The sequence below is a fragment of the Apodemus sylvaticus genome, chromosome 5, assembly GCF_947179515.1.
Source record: "Apodemus sylvaticus chromosome 5, mApoSyl1.1, whole genome shotgun sequence".
In the NCBI taxonomy this organism is placed as follows: domain Eukaryota; kingdom Metazoa; phylum Chordata; class Mammalia; order Rodentia; family Muridae; genus Apodemus; species Apodemus sylvaticus.
Genome location: NC_067476.1, coordinates 86,289,743 through 86,313,672, shown reverse-complemented (window position 1 = coordinate 86,313,672; position 23,930 = coordinate 86,289,743). Strand labels below are relative to the sequence as shown.

Below are 23,930 nucleotides of genomic sequence, written 5' to 3'. Positions count from 1 at the left end.
CTGGCCCAGTGAATATTTCTTTAAGGGAGCCTTAAGAACCTTCTAGTCTTCTTTAGAGGCTAAACACACAGTTATTGCTTGCCAGGTTTATTCTTTAGCTTAAGTTTTTGTTGTGCTACTATTTTTCATAAACATAGAGCCAGTCACTGTAGTACTCTTAATTTTAGATGTGTTTTTGGCTGAGGAAATTAATAATATGCCACTGGCACTTGGCTTTGTTGTGTTCTGTAAAGGCAAGCGAGTCCCTGTCATTCATATATTGTAAAGTAGACTTATTCAATTCTGGTAGCTGATGATATCTAAACACTGATGCAGAGTTGTGGTGAGGGCTTGTGTGACTGGTACAATGTGGTAAAGTGGAAAAGGAACCAGCCTTCTGCAGAACAAGTGCCAGCAAGATGTGAAGAAGCTGAGCCTTGACCCTCTCAGAACAAACAGCCTTTTGCAAGAACAGATTCTGTCCTATAACACTGATGTATTCCCACAGAGCAGCATTAGTCTATTCAGAGGTGGTGGTTGCCTACCTTCCAGTGGCCTTTTTACATTGGGAGCTGTATTTTCAGTGCATGAACCTTAGGGTACAAGGTTTGTGCAACACACAGCATTCCTAGCTTGTAAGTGAATTGAGGCTAATTTGCTTAAGCCTAGGAATAGTAACTACAGAACTTAGGTGCTTATTTGTTTATTCATTTTTATCTCGTTGTTTAAATCCAGGGCCTCACATATACCAAGGAAGCCCATATACAGCCCATACTGAGATACAGTCCTAGCCCTTTTTGTATCTTTTAGTTTTGAAACAGGATCTCTCTACATTGTCTGCACTGCCTTTGAACTCTGTGAAAGTCTGTAAGCAGGGTTCCTCCTGCTTTAGACACCTGAGTAGCTGGATTATTAGTTCTGTGACATTGGGACTGATTTTTAAATTTCAGCATCTATTTATATATTTATATCTACCATATATTTATCCATCCGTCTGTCTGTCTGTCTGTCTGTCTGTCTGTCTGCCTGCCTGCCTGCCTGTCTGTGTCTGTGTCTGTGTCTGTTTATCTGTTATCTATTTATCTTTTGAGACAGGGTCTCTGTATAGTCTTGACTGTTCTGGAACTCACTGTGTAGATCAGGCTTGCCTCAATGCCTCTGTCTCTGCTGGGATAAAGGATGAGTGTATGTGCAGATTAGAGTAGAGCCCTTGCTTCTGCTGCATGAGTTCAGGGATTGAACTTAGATTGTCAAGCTTGAGTACAAGTGTTTTTTACCAGTTGAGCCTTCTTGTTGGCCCTGGGCCTGGCTTATTACTTCTTTTTAAAAGGCTTTTATTTATTTTTATGTGTATGAGTGTTTTGTTTGCTCACCATTTCCATGCCTGGTATTTGCATAGGCCAGAAGAGGGCACAGGGTTTCCTGGAACTGGAATTACAGATGTTGTGAACACATTCCCAGGTTCCCTGGGGGGGAGCAGCCCATACACTTAACTGCTGAGCCAGGTCTCCAGCCTCCTTTAAAGGTAAACATTATTTGTTGTGATGGGCAAACATTTTCTTCCTTTCTATCCTTTCCTTCTCCTTCCCCTCTCTGCCATTGCCCTCCCCTCCCCTCCCTCCTCATTTCCTTATCCCTCTTCCTGTCTGTCTTTTTCTTACCCCCTCTTCCCCCTCAGATGGTCTCACTACAAAGCTCTGACTCCTGGAACTCACTATATAGGTCAATCTGGTCTTGGACTCACAGAGATCCACTTGCCTCTGCCTCCTAAGTGCTAGGTTTAAAGTCATGTGCCATCACACCAGGCCCCTTCTTTTCTGTCTTGAGACAGAGTCTTACTGTATATCTCTGGCTTTGAATAACATTATTGTGCTAATGTTAATTTCCTGATTTTTGATGTATTATAGCTGTATAAGAGACCTTGTTCTTAGGAAGGTATACACTAATGATGCATTTGGAGTTAAAGGGCATATTAACTACAACTTGAATCTTATCAAGTTTCTCAAAAACAGTATTTGTATGTGTGTGAAAGGACAGAGATATATATAATACAAATAGGATAATGTGTTAATATTTGAGGAATTTGATTCAGGGTATTATCTGAATACTGTATAGTCTTTTATATTTTTTTTGTAAACTTAAATGCTTTAAAATACTTTGTAATTGTGTGTGTATGTAAGAAGGTCAGAGAAATGTTGAATCCCCTAGAGTTGGGTTTAGGTTCTTTTGAGCTTCTGATGTGGGTGCTGGGAATGGGATTCCATCCTTCCTCTTCAGGACCAGCATATGCTCTTAACTCCTAAGCCATCTATCTAGACCACATTGGAAGGTATTTAGCCGGGCATTGGGCTCATGCCTGTAGATGTAGCACTTAGGAGACAGAACGAACGGGAAGAGCGCAGTGAGTTCTAAAGCTGGAGAGAGCGGCAGAGTGGGGAGGAAGGAAGAAGAAGGTTTAAAATAGATTTAGATATAAGCGGTAAGTGGGAAGAGAGGGGGCCCAGTTAGAAACAGGAAAGTTCAAAACCAGTCAGAAGGATCAAAGGAATCCTTTCTGTGTGTAGGCTACAACAAAGTCAAGACATCAGGAAAAGAGTGAGACCTCAAAGGTTATAAACAAATTTTAATACCTGATTTGTTGAGACATTTAGAGTCTCAATATGTAGCCCCTGCCATCCTCGAACTGACTATATAGACTCAGAGTTCACATACTTCTGCTCTCTAAGCGCTGGGATTAAAGGGACTTGCCAATACACCTGACCCATTTTAGAATTATTATTTGAAATATATCTGTAAGAAAAAGAATAGAAACAAAAAAGGAATATTGTCAATATGGCATGTTTTGTGTTGAAATTCTCAGCCTATGAGAGATGTCATCTAGACTGAGTTGAGAGGCTTCTCCATGTCTCTTTCCTGGTTTTCTACTCTGCTGTAGTGAATATATGATCTGGGAGGCGTAACTGTCCTGTAAAAGTCTCATAGTCTTCGTAATGGTAGAGATTATTTATCTTAATATGAATTGGTTAAAAGAATGGACACATCTGAGCTCTACTTTACTGCTGGGCGGTCCTGCTGAGGAGCCTTTAGTGCCTGCTTAGAGCCTGCTTCTTCATTTGTGCGACTACCAAGTAGCTAATACTTTCTAAAATACTTAGCAGGGCTATGGGACACTTATAACCTGACTCAGAGTATTACTATTATTTCTGTTGTTGTGTGTTTGTTTGTTTGTTTGTTTGTTTTTGGAGACAAAGAGTTTCATATCCCAGTCTGGCCTTAGTCCCCAGGTGTGGAGGATAACCTTGACCCTCTGATCCACTGTCTCCACTCCTGAATGCTGGGGTTACAAGAGAATACTATGCCTGCTTCTGCAGTTTTGAGGATTAACCCAGGGCTTTGTTATGAATGTATTAAATAGATTACCAGCTCTAGTAACTCTTGTAATTATATGTTCTTTAATAATTTACATGGACTGAAAAGTAGGAAGGTGACAAATGTGAGAAAAGAAAGGATTTGCCTGGAGGTGGGGCGGAGTTACAGTGGTCAGGGTGAGCACGATCCAAGTATATTTTATGTGTGCGTGCGCGAGTGCGTGTGCAACGGACTGACTCCTGAGCACCTGCGCCCCCTAGTCCATAGTAAACTTATAGGGCCAGGTGTGGTGGTAGCAGTACTCAGGAGGCAGAGGAAGTTCTCTCTCTGCGAGTTCCAGGCCAGCCTGCTCTACAGATTGACTGAGATACACAGCCAGGGATAAACAAAGAATCTTGTCTCTAAAAACAAAACAAAACAAACAAACAAACAAAAACCCAAACCAAAACAAATCCCAAAACTACAATAAAAGACAAGTAAGAAACTTCTTTTACACATTAATATTTCTTAAGATTACTATTACTACGTCATGAGAGACCAGTTGAAATCTCTGTTGAACACGCTTCCACTCCTGGCCCAGAGGAAATGTTAAAAGGCTGCAACTAAAGACCTGATGTAAGCTGGATCATTCAGCCCATGAATACAGGGCAAGCCATGGTCTCCTGTCCGTTCTATAGCTACTCTTGTCCGAGATGTAAACAGACATGTCAAACCCAGAGGAAACTATATCAAGATTCTCTTCGTTCCCCTTTCTCTTTCTATATCCTTTTTCTTTGGCTTGTTTTAGAAAGTTACAGACAGTTAATCATAGAAGGCTACAGTAGGTAGTTCCTTAAATTATGAACCTATTTTTAGAAAAATATTTTTTAGGTCAGTTAATATTTTCATTTTCTAAAATGCGATGAAAATATATAAGAAGAGCCACTAAATAGGCTGATGCCTAGGGCTTGGTTAATTTGCTTTTCTACTTTTCTGAGTAGAAAATTTGAGATTGGTATGAGAGAAAGAAGATTAAGACTCAGTGTTTAAAGTCTGAGCACTAGGCTGGAGGGACCACTCCTTGTTGGGCAGCTCAGTGGCCTGAGCCTCCAGCTCCAGGGCAGTCCGGCATCTCTGGCCTCCTCAGACGCCTGCACACACGCACACATACCCACACAGACATACACATAATTAAAGACAAATCTTTTAAAAATCTCAACTCCTCTCTCATCGTTGATAATTCTGGGCCCTGCCTTTGTTCTCTTCCTTTCATAGCAAACCACTTAAAAAACCTGCCTCATAAACACATATCTGTCCCTCTCTGTGCTTCAGTGGGTTGGCTGCACTCAGTCCAGCAGTTCCTTTATGGGAAACATTTTGCTTACCTGAGTTGCTGCAGTTTGTTTGTAGAACATTTTCTTTAAGTGATCAATGAATCACTTATTATCAGTTATTTCCATGGCACCTGACCCATTGTTAGCAGTCAGTAAATGGTTATTTGTTTTTGTTCTAAAGTCCTAAGATGTTCAGCTGTCTTAAATGCAAGCTTACTAGCATGTCAGAGTTTCTTGCCTGCTACCTGTTGAACTTATATATTTGATTTGATTCTACCAAAAATGTTCCTTAGTTTCCTGAGCTATAAACACTTTGTTAAAATTTATTGCTTGGATAGAGAACACCTGCTGTGTGCCAGGCGATGTTCTTTAGGTGCTAGCATCACAGCAGTGGAACAAAGAGTCCAAGTCTTGTGTCTTCATAGAATGCTAGTCTACTGGAGCAAGCGGAAAAGAGACAATGTGCCAACATATAAATCAGTTGTTAGAAAGTATTATAAAAGAACAACCGAGCAAGATCTAGAAAGCCAATGCCACAGGGTAGTGATACTTCCTCTTGTGTAAGGCTGTGAGAGGGTCTTTGCAGTAAAATGATCATTAAGCAGATCATTAAGACAAGTAAGACAAGAGAATCAAGTCTTGCTTCTTGGAACAGTCTCCTGGGTATCCTTAAGTGCAGTGGTCTGAGCAGGTTTGAAGAGGTTTGTACGCCAATGTTGCTGGCTCACAGCACATGAGATGATGGTAGGAAGCACTGCTTAGCTGAGGTCTGGGCTCTATGAGGAATGTTCATGAAGATAGGATTCTCCTGGGGATTCTGGGGTGAGGAAGGTTGTGGTCTGGTGTGTGTCACCCCTCTTGCTGCTATCTTGACATGGGGGAAAACAAGGACAGAAGCTGAAACAGAAGCTGTTGATGCAATCCAAACAAGATGTCCATCTGGATTAGGGAGTGTAGCGGTACAAATGGAGGAATGTGGTCAGTTCTGCATCTATTTTGATGCCAGCTAGTGAGATTTGCTGATAGAGGTGGGAAGTGAAAGAGAAGGGTAAATTTGACCTTCCTGGCTTGGGGACTGAGAAACCAAAGGTGGGGAAAGCTGGAGGGTGGGAGTTATCACGTAAGAACCTTTTTCAGTTTGGACACTTTGAGGTGCCTTAGATCCACCTCCTTCCCTGTTCCCTACTTCTCTCCCCTCCCTTTATAAAAGTCTTCCCCTTTGTTTGCCCCCTTTCTCTTTCTCTGCTGGGTATCAGACCTGGACTTAGCACATGTTAGGTATGTGCTCTATCGCTGAGTTAAGTTAGTACTCAATCTATCATTTAAAAAAAAGTTGCCAAGAAGTATACACAGTTTATTGCCCATGATCTGATAAATGGTCATCTAAAGTGTATGCAATTGGTTAGGTACTATTTAGCAATGAAAAAGAAATAATATAGTACATAAACAAAAGCTGGTAGGGATGACCTGTACCTTTAGTTCCAGAACTTAGGAGGTAGAGGCAGAGAGTTCCAGGCCACTCTGGACTGTATAGCAAAATGGAAGCTAGCCTGGACTACATAGTCAGACTCTTGAATACAGGTTACAGAATGCAGGTGATCAGTCTATGGAGATTCCTTAGGGGAAGTAAATGTAGAAAGAGAACGTTGATGTTCAAAGTTAAGCTAGGCACAAGAGTTAATGAAGTGGAGCCAAGGCATGGTGCAATATGATTGGTTACTGAGAGCATTATGCCTCTGTCCTAAAAACAGTGCTTTAATGGTTGCACAGTTCTGTGACTGTTTCGGAACTCCTCAGGACTATGCCTGTCTTGTCTGGTTTCTGTCATTGTTTGTTCTTAAAACCTTTCCCACACCTAGTATCTTAGAAGACCTGGATTGAGTGATTTTAATGTTCACAAAAGTTAATAATTTTTTTTATCTTGTATAAGTTGGTGTTATATATCTCAGTTGTCTTTATCCTGTCAAAGTCAGGAAAGCATGCAGGTGTACACACACTTAGCATGAAGCAACTTAGAGCACACCTGCCTTTAGTTTACTTAGTGATGTCATCACATTTATGTTGAAGAAATCATTATCGCTGTGATCTTGGTCAGACTTAGGGTTAAGTCTGAGACCTAACACATCAGCATTATTTTTTTGCTTCATTAACATGGAGAAATGAAGATCTCTGCTTGTAAAATCACTCTTGTGGGAGACATCATCTGAGCAGTTTTCTTTCCTACTATACTGCTCCCCTTGCACCCCAGGACCTCATGCTTGCTAGGAAAGCCTTCTAGGGTTGAATTACATCCACAGCTCAATACTTCTTGATGAATATACCACAAACACAAATTCATAGCTTAATGGCATTTCCAGTGGTAGTCCATGGTACCTGCCTATTATAGGTTTCTAGAACTGGACATATTGAGTTCCTAAACCAAGACAACTCTTTCCCTAACAGGGATGGGATTCTTTTGCTAGTAATTCAACATTTGAGTAGGTAAAAATGGAACCAAAAAACTCTGAGATGTTCTGTTAATAGCCGTCTTTTCTGAGTGACTCTTACTTCACTGCATTCTTATTTGAAGAATCCCGAGCATCCCCGCCAGGACTCTATCAGTAGTCTCCCAGTCCATTCGGAGGTCTGTTCTCACTGAGGACAATTTCCTTTAACTTGCCAGTTTTCAGTGTTAAGCTGTGTTTTATATCAATGTTTCGAGTTTTTAGAAAGACAGAAAGTATTTGTAATGAACATCAATAGACCTGTCTAAAACACATGGCAGAAGATATACTTTGTTACCATGTGACCTCACCTTTGGAGCTGTAGGGTTTAGATTGGACTTCTAACAGTATGTAATTACTTATAAAGTGAGCCTTCTAACATGGCTGGACTGTTCATTGAATACAAGTATTTAATTTGTGACTTGTCTATGTATGTATAATTCACAAATGATATTTATGTATACAGAAGTCTGTTTATGCAAACGTGTATTTCCCAAGCAGGTGAAGGAATCGGAAACAATGTTAATCACTACAGTGACTTCGTGATTTTCTTACAATGCTAAGCTTTAAAGTTTGGGTTTTTGAGACTAGGTCTCTAGCTCAGAGTGCCCTGGGATTCTCTATGTAGTCCACGCTGGCCTTCAACTCATTACAATCCTCTTGCTTAAGCCTCCCAGAAATGAATAACAGGTGTGAGCCAGCTTACCTGGCTTAGAGTTTATTTTCTATTGCCAGAGCAACAGAGAACCTTGTTTCTCTGTCAGGTTTGTCTCGACTATAGGTGCTGTACCGTGTTGCTTCCCTACTTCTGCATGTGATGATGCACATAGAGAATGCATGTCATGGTGAATGATATCAAGGAAACAGTGTTTTCCAGACACAACAGGGTTGGTACTCAAATGAATTCACAGGCTGTGGCCGCAAGCACATGACCTGCCACGTTCAAGCTGACAGATTCTTTGCTTGGAGAAAGGAAAATGGTGGGCAGTAAGTCCTGTCCTCAAACAAGAAGCTGTTTGTACCTCGTAGTGGCGGAAAGAGGGAAAATCTGTTTCTTCCCTGGAGTGACACTGAACATGCTGACCACATTCCAGGGCAGGCCCTGTGCCTAGGAGGAGGGTCATACAAAGCAGACTGCATGGGTTTTTTTCTTTTCTTTTTTGCTTCCTTCTTTCCTTTTAAGAAGTTGGTTGTACTCTCATGTATAGATTGTATGGATGTGTTCTGGAAGGAGTTGGAGGTGGAAAAAAGAATAGATCTAAATATATTGTATGGTAAATTTGAAAAACATATTAATGGCTAAATAGAAATAATTTGGTCACATTAGTGCTGGACTCAGTGATTAAATTTGCCACATTTTTACTATTATATTATATATTTCATTGTACTGTTTTCTACTAAAAGAAACACCGGGTATTCTTAAAAGAAATGGCTGCTTCTAGGACTGTAGGAAGAAGAGAACAACTTAAGTCTGCAATGCTTTGTTATTCCAGAGCTCTGTGAAGGCAGGGGGTCATGGTGAGTGGACGCACTCCAAGGCAGGTCTAGTGGCCAGTTTCAACAGTGAGTTATAGTCGACTGAATAAATAGGAATGTACGGGTTTATATTCATAGAGGGAAATACACGAATAGCTTTAAAGATTATTTATTCTTTTAAGCAGGGTCTTGCCTATATAGCTCAGTCTAGCCTCAGTTTGTGGTCCTGCCACAGTCTTAAAACATTACATACCATACCTGACTCTTATGTATAATAAGGAATAGAAACTTTATAGAATAACTTAATTACAGTGGAAGAGGAAGAAGGAAACATCACATTAATCAGTTGGTGGAATGAAAATTATAATGAAATGTAGTGAAGCTGTATGCCATCCATAAGTGTGATGAGAAAATAACATTCTCAGATTTATAATGAAAACTGGCTGTTGTGGAACCACCAGACAAATACGCTCTCAAGGACATTTCTGCAAGTATCTGAATTGGGTTCTTTTACCAGAAAGGACATTCATCATCAGTACATATTATTTACATAGAGAGAGAGAGAGAGAGAAAGAGAGAGAGAGAGAGAGAGAGATTTCAGTTCTTTTGATATTACAAATGTTTAATTTTTTTGTCAGCTTTCATGTATTATTTCTAGTCTGCTGTAGCTTGAAAAGCAAGGTGTGTGCTGTTTTCTTTTTTCCAAGCCTTAACAGCTGTAGTTAAGGCTCATGGGGAAGAGACTTCGTTATGGACTTGTGCTCCCGGCCTTCAGATTCTCAAGGACATAACTATAAACACGGTTTTTCTGCCATTTAGAACTTTTCTTAGAATGTTAAATAAAATTAGGTTAAAGTGAAAAGGAACCTGACTTTCTTTGACTTTCTTCTCCCCCTTCCCCCCCCAGAGCTCCAGAGATTATATTGGGGTTGCCGTTTTGTGAAGCCATAGACATGTGGTCACTGGGATGTGTGATCGCAGAGTTATTCCTTGGATGGCCACTCTACCCGGGAGCCTTGGAGTATGATCAGGTAAAAGAACTGTCACAGTGATTTGAATTGCCAGAAAGTAAGTAATTTCTAGTCTTAGAACATTACATGATTCTCCGTACACAAAATGTGAAAACCTCCATGAAGTGTCAAAACTTAGTATCTTAAATTTAAATTCACATAACATTAGATCTTGACTTAAAAGTTCTTTTCTAACACTTTAGTAATGTATTACTTTCGTAATGCTGTGATCAAACATGGCGAAGGCAACTTGTAGAAGGAGGAGTTTATTTTGGGCTTAGAGTTCCAGAAAGAGTCCATGATGGCAGAGCAGAGGCAGCAGCCAGCCAGTGACTGGAACCGTAGTTGGGATTTCACATCCCAACCCACAAACAGGAAGCGGAGAAAGCTAGTGCAAAACAGCAAGAGTCTTCTGAAGCTCGCCTGCTCAAGCCCTGCTGACATACTTCCTCCAGCAAGGGCACACACCTCCTTATTCTCCCCAAACATTCACCTACTGAAGACCAAGTATTCCAATGCCAGAAACTCTTAGAGGGACATCTTTTTTTTTTTCCTTAATGTTTTTTATTAGATGTATTCTTCATTTACATTGCAAATGTTGTCCCCTTTCCTGGGTCCTCCCCCTGCCCCCGAGAGTCTCATAACCCATCTCCCCTCCCTCTGTTCCTCAATCAACCCTCTCCATCCCCCCACACTGTGGCATTGAGCCTTTCCAGGACCAAGGGCCTCCTCCCTTTTATGTCCAACAAGGCCATCCTCTGCTGCCTATGTGTCTGGAGCCATGTGTACTCTCTGGTTGATGGTTTTGTCCCTGGGAGCTCTGGGAGTTCTGGGTAGCTCATATTGTTGTTCCTCCTATGGCACTGCAAACCTCTTCAGCTCCTTGAATCCTTTCTCTAGCTCCCCCATTGGGGACAGTTGTGCTCAGTTCAGTGGCTGGCTAAGAGTGTCCCCCTCTGTATTTGTCATGCACTAGCAGAGCCTCCCAGCTGACAGCTGTATCTGGCTCTGGTCAGCAAGTACTTGTGGGCATCAATAATAGTGTCTATAACTGAATATAGGATGGATTTCTAGGTGGGGTAGTCTCTGGATGGTCCTTCCCTCAGACTCTCCTTCACACTTTGTCTCTGTATCTCCTTCTGTGGGTATTTTGTTCCCCCTTCTAAGAAGGACCAGAGTATCCATACATTGTTCTTCCTTCTTCTTGAGCATCATTTGAAAGTTTCTGTAAGGCAAAAGACACTGTCAATAGGACAAAACGGCAACCCACAAATTGGGAAAAGATCTTTACCAACTGAGGCTAATATCCAATATATACAAAGAACTCAAGAAGTTAGACTCCAGAGAATCAAATAACCCTATTAAAAAACGGGGTACAGAGCTAAACAAAGAATTTTCACCTGAGGAAGCACCTAAAGAAATGTTCAACATCATTAGTCATCAGGGAAATGCAAATCAAAACAACCCGGAGATTTCACTTCACACCAGTCAGAATGGCTAAGATCAAAAACTCACAGCAGGTGCTGGCGAGGATGTGGAGAAAGAGGAACACTCCTCTACTGCTGGTGGGATTGCAAGCTGGTACAACCACTCTGGAAATCAGTTTGGCAGTTCCTCAGAAAACTGGGCATAATACTACCAGAGGACCCTGTTATACCACTCCTGGGCATGTACCCAGAGGACTCTCCAGCATGTAATAAGGACACATGCTCCACTATGTTCATTGCAGCCCTATTTATAATAGCCAGAAGCTAGAAAGAACCCAAATGTCCCTCAACGGAGGAATGGATACAGAAAATGTCGTATATATACACAATGGAGTACTATTCAGCCATTAAAAAAACAATGAATTCATGAAATTCTTGGGCAAATGGGTGGAAGTGGAAAATAACATCCTGAGTGAGGTAACCCAATCACAAAAGAACACACATGGTATGCACTCACTGATAAGTGGATATTAGCTCAGAAGTTTGGAATACTCAAGACACAATTCACATATCAAATGATGCTCTAGAGGGACATCTTATTCAAACTACCACAGATACATTTTTATAAGCTAAGGTACAATCTACAGACTTCAAACCAATTCTGTGTAATAGTCATCACCCTATATGTCATATCTGGATAATATAGTATTTAGCTTTTGTTTGTTTGAGGCAGGTTGTTAGTATGTGGCTCAGTCTCATTCAACCTTGTGATACTGTTCCCCCGTCTTAGGGCATGTCTCAGTTTGCTAAGTCCTGTTTATCATTTTTCTTTTTCTTTTTCTTTTTCTTTTCTTTTTTTGAGGCAGGGTCAGTCTCTATAGCCCTAACTGCCCTGGAATTCACTACACAGATAGGTGGGATTACTTCACAGAGATCCACCTGCTTCTCCCTCTCCCAGGTGCTGGGATTAAAGGCATACACTGCTCTGCCTGGCCCTAATCCTGGTTTTTTATGGTTGATTTTCTTTATCAAAAGGGATTTGAGGGGCTGGAATGATGGCTTGGTGGTTGAGACATATTCTGCTCTCCTTGAGTACCCGAATTTTGTTCCTGGCCCCTACATCAGATGGTTCACAACTGTCTGTGATTCCAGCTCCAGAGGATCCACCACCTCCTTCTGCCCTCCATTGGAACCTGTACACACAGCGTATTACACAGTTGTATAAATATACATAATTCAAAATAAAGCAAAAAAGGATCTGAGAAGTAATTAATTTGGGTGACTTAGATATTTCTGAGGTGATTCACTATCATCATTAACAAGAGATATTATCATTGACATTAATCTCATCATTTATAGTGTCTTTCTACCAGTGAACCTTCTCTTTTAGGTCAGGTTTCTAAATTGTCTGCTTTGCCTCTTTGTGTTCTGAAGTCTTCTAAAAGCTTATGTAACGATGTGTGTACATATTCTCTGCAGGTATATTTTCAGTCACCTTTGAATGTTGATGCAGCTGCTAGACTACTGCTAGTTCTGAAGTCTAACCAGAGTCCCACATTCCAAGCTGCTGAAACACCAAAGCCCCATTCAGCTGTTAGGAACTTAGCTGTAGCTGTGGACTAGCTTATGACATTGGCAGCCAGTGGAGCAGGATGCCATCTAGTGGCAGTTTCGACTAGGCAGCTCGTGTTAGTCATATCAGAAGACTTACTCTGCTCCCTCCTTTATATGAAGGAGAGAAAATGAAATCCCTACACCCAAGTGAACAGAGTTGTTAGGTCACAACGGTAATTTTAAAGACAAAAGCCTGACCCAAACTTGGTGTTTCTAATAACTGTAATTTTTTTTTCTTTTAAGACAAAGTTGTAAGGAGGAACCAAACCAAATTTGGAACAGGTGTTACCTGGTTTAGATGAACAGTAGTTTTCAGAGATCCATGTCTGTATATGTGTATATGTATGTTCTTCTAAAGGACTAGAATAAAGTCATTATCACAAGACATCAATTATAGTTTTCATTCAGTTTTTGAAGTTATTTTTAAAAATACGCAGATACAAATAAATCCCGTGTATCCTTACTGTTATTTTTTTAAAGATTAATTTATTTAATATATCTGAGTACATTGTAACTATCTTCAGACACTCCAGAAGGGAGCATCAGATTTCATTACAGAAGGTTGTGAGCTACCATGTGGTTTCTGGGAATTGAAACTCAGGACCTCTGGAAGAGCAGTCAGTTGTTCTTAACCACTGAGCCATCTCTCCAGTCCCCTTACTTTGCTCTTAATCTTCGGAAGATTTTCACTGTTTTGGGATAGGATTTCACGCTCTAGCACAGGATGGCCTGGAACTCACTACATGGCTCATGCTGTCCTCAGATTTTAATACTCTTAAAAAACAGCACCAGTAACAACACTTTAATACTCTTACCTCAGCCTCCTGAGTTCTGAGACTACCTAGCAAAAGCATTTGCAAATGCTAGTGTTTAATTTTTAGAGATTCTGTGGATCTCCTTAGGTTTGATGACCTAACTTAGGATGTAGTAGGTCTCTAGTAAATAGACCTACCCCCCACCCTTTCCAGGAATCAGTTGCCTCTGTACACTTAGGTATTCCAAATAAAGTACCAAGGTCTTTGTTTCTTTGAAACGTTCTGGTAGCTTAGAATGGCTTCAAACTCTCTTTGAAACGGAGGATGACCTTGAACTCCTGATTCTCCTGGTTCCAGCTCAAAAGGGATAAGATGGTAGTTGTGTGCCATCGTGTCTAAGTAAAAACTTTGTGATCTCCCTCACCCCCCAATGCCCAAGATTGAATTAAATGTTCTACTACTGAATTATAGCCTTAGCCTTAGTGTATTGACCCAGAAACTACTATGATAACACTTTACATTTCTTTCATAACATCTCTGGGGTACTAACCTTGTCTGTTTTCAGATGAGGAGTCTAGATTATAGAAAAGTGGCTGGGGAGATAGCTCAGTGGGCTTGCAGCTCTTGTGCATGTGATGTGTACCATTTGGATCCCTAGATTCCGTGAGGTTGGGTGGGCATAATTCCAAATTCAGAAGACAGGGACAAGAGCTGTGTCTGCAAACTCTGGGTTCAATTGAGAGACCTTGCTTCAGTGGATAAGTGGAGAACAATCTTATCCTCTTTCATCTCACATCTGGAAACATACATGACTGTCCCCATACCACACAGGCTTCCATACACATTTAAACAAGCATGCATGCAACACACCACATACAGAAACACATCTTAAAACGTAAAACAAAAAAAAAAAAACTAAACCAACACAGGCAGTCTGTTTTCAGAAGCCATTAACAGTATATCACTTACAAGCAAACTGGCTCTGTACTGCTGCCCTTCTTTGTAATGGCTACCTTCTGGGCTCCAATCTCACGCTGATGATGTCAGTCTAGCTCCTGGAGAGGAGGGCTTTTCTCAGTCTGCAGTGGCTTCTCCAGTGCCCCAGCCAGTGCTGCTGTCCTGTCCTACAACCCATGCTATTGCATCATTTTGTTCTGAAATGATAGCATTTCATCTTTCAGGATTTTTATTGTGTTATTCCCATCACACTCCAGAGGCATCTGAGGCTATTTCAGCCTTCCAAGTGCTAAGTATAAACTACTATAACTAGCGAAATAGTCCATATTTTTTTTTGTTTTGCTATTTATAATAAAGCCTTTTTTTAAAAGTCTTTTTTAAAATTTTTTTTCTTTATTGATATATTTTTTTAATTTACATTTCAAATTATTTCCCCTTTTCTGGGTCCCCACTCCCCGCAAGTCCCATAAGCCCTCTTCCCTCCCCCTGTTCCTCCATCTACCCCTTCCCACTTTCCTGTTCTGGAATTCCCCTATACTCTTGCACTGAGTCTTTCCAGAACCAGGGGCCACTCCTCTATTCTTTTTGGACATCATTTAATATGTGGATTATGTCTTGGGTATTCAAAGTTTCTAGGCTAATACTCACTTATCAGTGAGTGCATACCATGATTGATCTTTTGAGATTGTGTTACCTCACTTAGTATGATGTTCTCCAGCTCCATCCATTTGTCTAAGAATTTCATGAATTCATTGTTTCTAATGGCTGAATAGTACTCCATTGTGTAAATATACCACATTTTTTTGTATCCATTTTTTTTTTTTTTTTTTTTTGAGAAAGGGTCTCTGCATAGTTTTGGCTATCCTTTAACTCTCTTTGTAGATCAGGCTAGACTTGAACTCACAAAGATCTGCCTGCCACTGCCTCCCAAATGCAGGGATCAAAGGAGTATACCACCATTCCTGGAATGAACACAAGTAACAGGCCAGGAGCCATTGGTGTGAAAGTCAATGAAGCCAGGTGTGGTTCCAGCCCCTGGGAGGCCCAGGCAGGATGGCCTTTGCATTGAGGCCAGTCTGAGCTACCTGGCAAAACTCACCTCGGATTGTACACAAAAGGAAAGCAGGGACAGGCCTGCTTAAAAGCAGCAAAGAGGCACTTTTATTTTATTTATTTATTTATTTTTTTGAGGCTAGAAAATAATGGGGTCTTTCCTTTTCCTTTTCCTTTTCCTTTTCCTTTTCCTTTTTCCTTTTCCTTTTCCTTTCCTTTCCATTCCTTTCCTTTCCTTTGGATTTGTTTTTTTTTGTTTGTTTTTTTTTTTGTTGGTTTGTTTGTTTGTTTTTGAGACAGGGTTTCTCTGTATAGTCCTGGCTGTCCTGGAACTCACTCTGTAGACCAGGCTGGCCTCGAACTCAGAAATCCGCCTGTCTCTGCCTCCCAAGTGCTGGGGTTAAAGGTGTGCACCACTGCCGCCTCCCCCCTCCCCCCCCCCCCAGGGATTTTTCTTAATCTGAGAGGAAGGAGTTAATAGAGAAAAGATCTAGAAGGTGAAGGAACAGATGGACTGCTTAGTATAGCAGAATCTAAGATTAAACTGGATAGAAGGAAGATGGAGGACATTTGGGTCCTAAGTTACATTCCCCCTTTAAAGCCCATGACTTCTATGACTAGTCACGGAGTGTGAGGATCACTATAATGTGTACCAGATGCTGTCATGGATGTTGGGAATTGCAGAATCAAGTAAGAAGATGGAAAGGAAAAATCTAGTATACCGGATGGTGAAAAGCATGATGGGGAAAAACCTTCCTGGGAGAGCAGGGGTTGCAGGAAAGACAGAGTTAACTCTTGCTTACTGGCCGGAAAGGCATAATGAATACGGTGATATTAGAGCCCAGCACTGAAGGGAGAATGCCATGTGACACCTAGAGCAGGTGTTCCAGATGAAGACATGAAGTTGAGAGGCTCTGCACCCAGGGTTTTCAGGATGTCCCCTGGGAGGATGCATCTGTAACCTTGTCACTTTGTCACATAGGACACCAAGGTACTGTCAGCACTTCCCCAGAATCAATTCAAACCCCTCTCTTTCCTTCGTACTAAGTTACTATCTGGGACTAACTTAGTGGTGGAGCACTTGCCTGGCATGCCTGAGGCCGCAGGTTCAAACCCCCAGGATTGTCTCCCTCATCCCAAAAGTTCTCCTCTGTATTCCCAGGCTTTAAACATGTTGTTTTCCTCTCTTGACTTATATAGAACCTTATATTACTAATTTGCATATAGTATGCATCAAGCATTTCTCAGGCAGCTCTTGACTAAATTTATTTTAGACTTAAAACACTTCAGATTTCTTATGTGAATTTATTGAGGGCATAGATGGTATCATGTAGTTGCTGATAAAATGTTCAATTAATACCTGTCATATGAAAGAATAAATTTGTTTTAAAATTATTTTTCAGATCCGATACATTTCTCAGACTCAAGGTTTACCAGGAGAACAGTTGTTGAATGTGGGTACAAAATCCACAAGATTTTTTTGCAGAGAAACAGATATGTCTCATTCTGGTTGGAGGTTAAAGGTAATTCACTAAAAGTATATTTACTAAACAGTTTTCTGAGATACCTTTTATGTTTAATACCATCCATACCTTAAAAAATGTTTATGGACTGGAGAGATAGATGGCTCAGCTGTTAAAAGCAATGGCTGCTCTTTCAGAGGTCCTGAGTTCAGTTCCCGGCACCCACGTGCTGGCTCACACCCATCCATAATGGGGTCCGATGCCCTCTTCTAGTGTGCATGATGACAGGGCACTCATAATACATTAAATTAAAAAAAATCTTTAAAAAAACAGTGTTTTAGATTATTTGGCTTTTTATGTGTGTTTTGCTTGCATGTGTGTATATGCACCACATGTGTGCTTGGTATCCTCAGAGGCCAAAAGAGAGTGACATATATTCTGGAACTGGGATTATAGGTGCTTGTTAGCTACCATGCAGATTCTGGGAAACAGAACTTTATCCTGTGTAACAGCAGGTGTTCTTGGCCACTGAGCTGTCTCTCCAGCTCCTCTACTTGCTTTCTTGTGTCACCGAGGGCTGCATGCCCAGGTGGGTTACAGCACCAGTGAGCTGGACCCTCCCGCATTAATCATTAGACTTAGAGACTTATAGTCTGATGGAGATGATTTTCTCAGCTTAAGTTCCCTTTTCTAATATGATTCTAGCATGTATGAAGCTGACAAACTAATCAGCACAATATGGGTTTCACTATGTAGCCCAGGCTGGCCTCTAATTTGATCCTCCTATCTCAGCCTCCTGAGTACTGGGCTTACATGAGTGCACACTACTTCTGGCTTTATATTTATTAATTTATTTATAATATAAAATAAAATTTTGCTTGTTACTCTTTTGAAACTACTATAACTGGTATTAGGCTAAATGTGTCAGGCATAAAGGACTGGAAATAGGGGTATGGTGAGTAATGATGTTATTTTCTCTTTGATGTATGTAATAAGACACTGGAAGAGCATGAGGCAGAGACAGGAATGAAGTCTAAAGAGGCCAGAAAGTACATATTCAACAGTCTGGACGACATAGTGCATGTGAGTATTGAAGTCACATATGAACCTTGTGGACCAAAGGTGATCCTTGAGTGCCAAAGACTGAACATACCCTGGTCATTTCTGAGTTAAGTGTTTCAAACAGAATTAACTCAAAAATTTTCAGACTTTTACTGGCTAAATTATATTTGTTTTTGTCAAGTTTTTAATTTGCCTGTGCTGTCATTTTCTAAAGAGTTTTTTTTCTTTTTCTTTCTTTCTTCTTCTTCTTCTTCTTCTTCTTTCTTCTTCTTCTTCTTCTTCTTCTTCTTCTTCTTCTTCTTCTTCTTCTTCTTCTTCTTCTTCTTCTTCTTCTTCTTCTTCTTCTTCTTCTTCTTCCTTCCTCCTTCCTCCTTCCTCCTTCCTCCTTCCTCCTTCCTCCTTCTTCCTTCTTCCTTCTTCCTTCTTCTTTCTTCTTCTTTCTTCTTCTTCCTCCTCTTCCTCCTCCACTTCTTCCTTCCTTCTTTTTGGTTTTCAAGAGGAAAAATAACAGGATGACTTCTTTTTTTGTCTTGGTAGGAATAGGTCTGTGCCTTCTTCCTTCTTTCTTCTTTCTTCTTTCTTCTTCTTCCTCCTCTTCCTCCTCCTTTTCTTCCTTCCTTCTTTTTGGTTTTCAAGAGGAAAAATAACAGGATGACTTCTTTTCTTGTCTTGGTAGGAATAGGTCTGTGTTTAGTAAACATTTGGGCTGGTAAGATGGCTTCATGGAAAAGAAACATTGGCCATGTGAGCCTGGTGACCTTAGTTCTGTTCCTGGAACACATTCAAAGGTGGAAAGAAAGAACCCGCTCCATAAAGAGTGCATGCACGCATACACACATGCACACAAACACACTCACACTCACAGGCATACACACATGCATGCAAACACACTCACACTCACAGGCATATACACATGCACACAAACACTCATAGGCATACACACTCAATACAAGATACACAGAGACAGATCCATACAGAGTCATACAGAGATAGTGACAGATAGACAAGAGACATACATACACATAGATACTTAACACAGTTACACACACATACACTCACACAGAGATACATGTACAGACATACACACTCATTCACTTAAGCAATAATAAAATTTTTTAAATTTCCCACTTTGAATCATGTTTGTTACTTCAAAAGATTTGTAGATTTGTAAATTTCAGTTTTCTTTTGTTTCAAATAACTGTAGTTCACTGTTTTGTTATTATAAGATGTGAAAATTTAGCAGCTCCTTTATTTCTATGGCTTATTTTATTTGATGGCTTCAACCTTTGCTGTTATAGGTGAACACAGTGATGGACTTGGAAGGAAGTGATCTCTTGGCTGAGAAAGCAGATAGAAGAGAATTTGTTAGTCTGTTGAAGAAAATGTTGCTGATTGATGCAGATTTAAGAATCACTCCAGTTGAGACTCTGAACCACCCATTCGTTAACATGAAGCATCTGCTAGATTTTCCTCACAGCAACCAGTATGTCACTTCCATAATCTTTTATAGTGTTTTTTTAAATAATGGTAGGTCTAATGAAATCAGTGTCTTCACTGTATATTAATTAACAAAATCTGGAGACCGAGTTACCTTGGCTGAGGTTGCGGAGACTCGTAAGTGGCAGAGTATACTTAGAACACAGAAAGGAAGGCCAGTTCACCTCCCGATCCCAAGAGTCACACTGCAAGTGAGAGCGAGCGAGGAGTTCCTCGGTCAGGGAGTGTTCCTGCTGGAACAGTGAGTAATGAAAAGAATGGAGAGGCTCACCCTTAAGTCTGTTTTCACCGGCCCTCCCTAGGTTCTGTCTCCTTTGAGACCTGTAGCTCTGTTGTCTGATTTCCTAGTGTATCTTTTGATTTCTTTCCTCCTCCTTTTTTGAAATTCTAGAAGGAAAGGATTTGATGGGTTAGCAAGGAAGCAGGTGCGCTCACACTCTGCAGGCCTTGTCAGCCACTTATGCAAACTTGTGATGTTTTGTCTCCCAGACCTGGTCTTTCTGGGTTAGCAAGTGTAATAGAATCATGTGACACAAGAGCAGAAAAAAGGCCTGTCCTGGGGGATGAGTGGGCCAGCAAGAGGCCAGAAAGGGAGGGGCAGAGGAGGGAGGAGAGGGAAAGGGATAAGAGTGTGGTGTAGTAAGCCATTTGTGTGTGTGTGTGTGAATCCACAGCAAAGCCCACCACTTGAAACACGGATAAACATTCTCTCACAACTTAAAGCAACTTATTTGCTATTTTAAAAATAGCAAAGAAAATTATGTGAATAAAACAATATTCATTATTGTAAAATGTCCTTGTATTAGTATTTTTTATAAAACCCAGGTATATGTCTCTTAAACACTGCAGATATACTGTGGATTTCCATAAATAATCAGTTTGAAAATAACATCATAATGACATTCTTGGTACCATTAATTTAATGATTTGTATATTAAAATTTAGGAAAAAATTTATATGGTAGAGATTATTAAATTATTGTGTGCTAATCAAAAAGGGTATAATACTGATTTGGTCTCCTAAATTTTTACCACCATAATATATAGTTGCTTTGATATTTTTCTTGTAGAAATTACTGTTAGAAAAAGTATACAAAATAAAGTACAAATTGTAGAATTTGTTCTTTCCCACATAATTTTAATCTGTTAGTATACATTAATCTTAAACATTTTAAATAATGTTGCAATATTTTCTCATTTTTTCAGTGTAAAGTCCTGTTTTCATATCATGGATATTTGTAAGTCTCCAGGTCCATGTGAAACAAATAACCACAGTAAAATGTCACTTTTGCGACCAGTCGCATCCAATGGCACCGCTGCGCTAGCGGCCAGCTTTTCTAAAGTCGGGACACTAAGAAGTCAGGTGAGAATTGCAGTTAGTACTTTATGAGAGATGTTACCATTAGTCACTTTGCTTTGAGGTGTGAGCATCATGTGGACAGCAGCTGTCGCAAGGTTGCTGTGGCTATGGTGTCCTGTCTAAACCAAGTAGAATGAACCTTCTCATTCACTCTCAAATCCCCTGCTCTGATGTTAAAGCCACAATACTTATTAAAAATAGAGTTCAGTAAACCCAATTTAAGTTAATTAATCTGCTTTTTATTTTATTTTCTGGGTTAATTTTTACTACAGAATTGTGATTTTGGTTTTTTTTTTAAGAGTATGTATGGGGCTGGAGAGATGGCTCGGTGGTTAAGAGCACTGGCTACTCTTCTAGAGGACCCAGGTTCAATTCCCAGCACCCACACAGCAGCTCACACCTGTCTGTTCCAGAGGATCCGACTCCCTCACACAGATATACAAGTAGGGGAAACAATGCACATGAAGCAAAAGTATGTGTGGATCTACAGTGTCTTTGTAGCTATTGGGAGGCCGCCTGCCTGATGTGAAGTGCTTTGACTGTTTCAGGCGTTAACCACATCTGCTCACTCGGTGGTGCACCATGGCATACCTCTGCAGGCGGGGACTGCACAGTTTGGTTGTGGTGATGCTTTCCATCAGACCCTGATCCTCTGTCCCCCAGCTATCCAAGGTACGCTTTCATCTGGGCTATAGTGTAGGCTTTCTTCTTCTGGCACTCACTCACCATCCACCTGCCTCTGTATCCGGATATCTGCTGGGATAAAAGTCATACTCCGCCACACCCTGTTGGCTTTCCTACCACAAAGCAACAGAGTGGTTGTGGATAAGGCCCCAGGTACCTGTGTTGAGCTTCACCACAGCGCTGTACAGTTTTAGTGCAAGTACTTGATGCAGTTGAGTCGGGTGAGCTGGAAATGCACTTCTGGCCTTGCTGTTCAGAATTCCACTTGAGGCTTAACCTTCTTTAGCATTTATGAAGGAAGGTAGACTGGATAGGTGATATCATGGTCATTCCTAGCTCTGATTTGTTGATTCAGATGGTTATTTGAAAACTTTATTTTGCCTTAATATTGAATAATTTTTTAAAGTTTATTTTAACATCTCCCACACAAAGCACCAATATTATTTATATTAATAGCAGATGGCTGTGAGACAGTGTTAGCTGGTTATTCTTTCGTGTAGCTTTCCTTCCAGATCAGGTATAGAGAGTCATGATTACTTAAGGGTAGATAAATGCTGAGAAATGATAGGTTATTGTGAAATCAGAGTGTACTCACTAAGGAGTATATTAACCTTCAGTCCTGCACCCCTTGAATTGAACTCGGCATTGTGCATAAATGCTAGGCAAGTTCTCTATCACAGAGCTACATCCGTAGCTCCAGTAATACAGTCTTAAGACAACACAGTCTCTGTGAGTGGCTCTTGACCTAAGTGTTATCACATGACATATCACTCTATGATATCACATAATTATACATATTTACATATACATATTTATTTATACACAACACATTTTAAAAAGTAACTTTCTAGCCAGGTGTGGTGGCACACGCCTGTAATCCCAGCACTTGGGAGGCAGAAGCCGGTGGATTTCTGAGTTCGAGGCCAGCCTGGTCTACAGAGTGAGTTCCAGGACAGCCAGGACTGTAGACCACCTGCCCCTCCTCCTGAGTGCTGCACTGTAGGTGTGTGCCACCACCGCTCTGCACATTTGCTTGTTTTTAACTGTGCATGTATCAAGGAAGTGAGACATAGACTTTGACTTCTTGCTTAGATATTCTTACAGTCTCTGTTGGCGAGTAGATTCTTTGGTTCTCACAGACTCTTGCTCTTGTGTCCAGGTAGTGACAGGGCTCCCACTTGCACTGCAGTGTGTTTTATGCAGCAGTGCTTTTCAGAGCCTATTTTCTATATACAGCATGAAGTAAGAGACAGGAGTTACATTTCAGTATAACAGGACTTTTTTTTTTTTTTTAATTCTGCTTATAATTGTTAAAGAATAACTTTGTGCATTTGTTAGTAAATATATCAATGGCTTAAATGTAGTGTATGCCATAGAAATGGTCTTAGCATCTCCAGAAACTCTTAAGTACTGGTTCTTTTGTTTGTCTGATTTGCTATTGAATTTGGAGACACTGGCTTTGCATAGTCCAGGACAGCCTTACGTTTGAGGTCCCACTGCCTCCACCACATAGTGCTGGGATTTCAGAGGGGTTGTACCACACCCAACTCTTCCATAACCTTTGTACCGAGCTCTTCAAATATTAAAGCAATTCTAATCAATCATTTTTCTTAAACTGCACTGTACAAATTTTGATCTTAACCAACTATTGAATTTTATCAAAAAGGTGAAGGGAATAGAGAAGATACAGAGAAATGCTTGATACATTTTTTAGAAAGGATGGAGTATTTTGGTATCAGTGTTTGAGACAAAATATCACAAGATAGGAAATACCTACCTTTACTAATAGATGACTTTGTTTATTATTCTTATATAGAAATAGATGTAATCTGAATCAAAATTTAAACCATTTATACATTTAAAATAATTTTTGATGTTATACAAGATAATTGTTTTCTCCTATTGAATGGCTGTTGTGTTCCCTAGGTATTCCTGCAGCACATGGTAAACCCACCAGTTACTCCATAAGGGTAGACAATACAGTTCCGCTTGTGACGCAGGCCCCCGCTGTGCAGCCTCTGCAGATCCGACCTGGAGTCCTTTCACAGGTTGGTCACAATTTACTCCTACATTTGTGTTCTCCTCCTTTAACATAAAGTCATATGTCAGCTGGTACTTCTGGGAAGTATGGAAGGGTCTGGTGGAGAATTCAGTCCTTTCTTGCAGGACACCTCTAGCTTTTGTAATCACTAGTTATGTAATAACTAGTAACTGTTTTGAATTCAGGATGTATTATTTGTAACTTTGGGCCATTTTTTGATGCAGCAGACATGGTCTGGTCGAACACAGCAGATGCTAATACCTGCCTGGCAGCAGGTAACACCCATGGCTCCTGCTGCTGCAGCACTAACTTCTGAAGGCATGGCTGGTTCACAGAGGCTCGGAGACTGGGGGTAAGTTCAAAACAGAAGAACTTCTCTATGAATAAT

General features: G+C 40.5%; 1 protein-coding gene across 5 annotated transcripts in view; it reads left to right on the top strand.

The window, feature by feature from the left end:
• The window catches only part of Hipk3 (homeodomain interacting protein kinase 3), a 66,804-nt gene that overhangs the window by 34,814 nt on the left and 8,060 nt on the right, over window positions 1-23,930 (top strand). For 3 of the 5 annotated variants that reach the window (XM_052183119.1, XM_052183116.1, XM_052183117.1), the window contains exons 3-10: window positions 9,528-9,651; window positions 16,840-16,959; window positions 17,896-17,982; window positions 19,260-19,444; window positions 20,664-20,820; window positions 21,366-21,489; window positions 23,428-23,549; window positions 23,767-23,894. In XM_052183119.1, coding sequence (XP_052039079.1) covers window positions 9,528-9,651; window positions 16,840-16,959; window positions 17,896-17,982; window positions 19,260-19,444; window positions 20,664-20,820; window positions 21,366-21,489; window positions 23,428-23,549; window positions 23,767-23,894 — 1,047 coding nt within the window. The remainder of the gene's footprint in view (window positions 1-9,527; window positions 9,652-16,839; window positions 16,960-17,895; window positions 17,983-19,259; window positions 19,445-20,663; window positions 20,821-21,365; window positions 21,490-23,427; window positions 23,550-23,766; window positions 23,895-23,930) is intronic. The other 2 variants (XM_052183120.1, XM_052183118.1) reach the window with 1 other exon arrangement.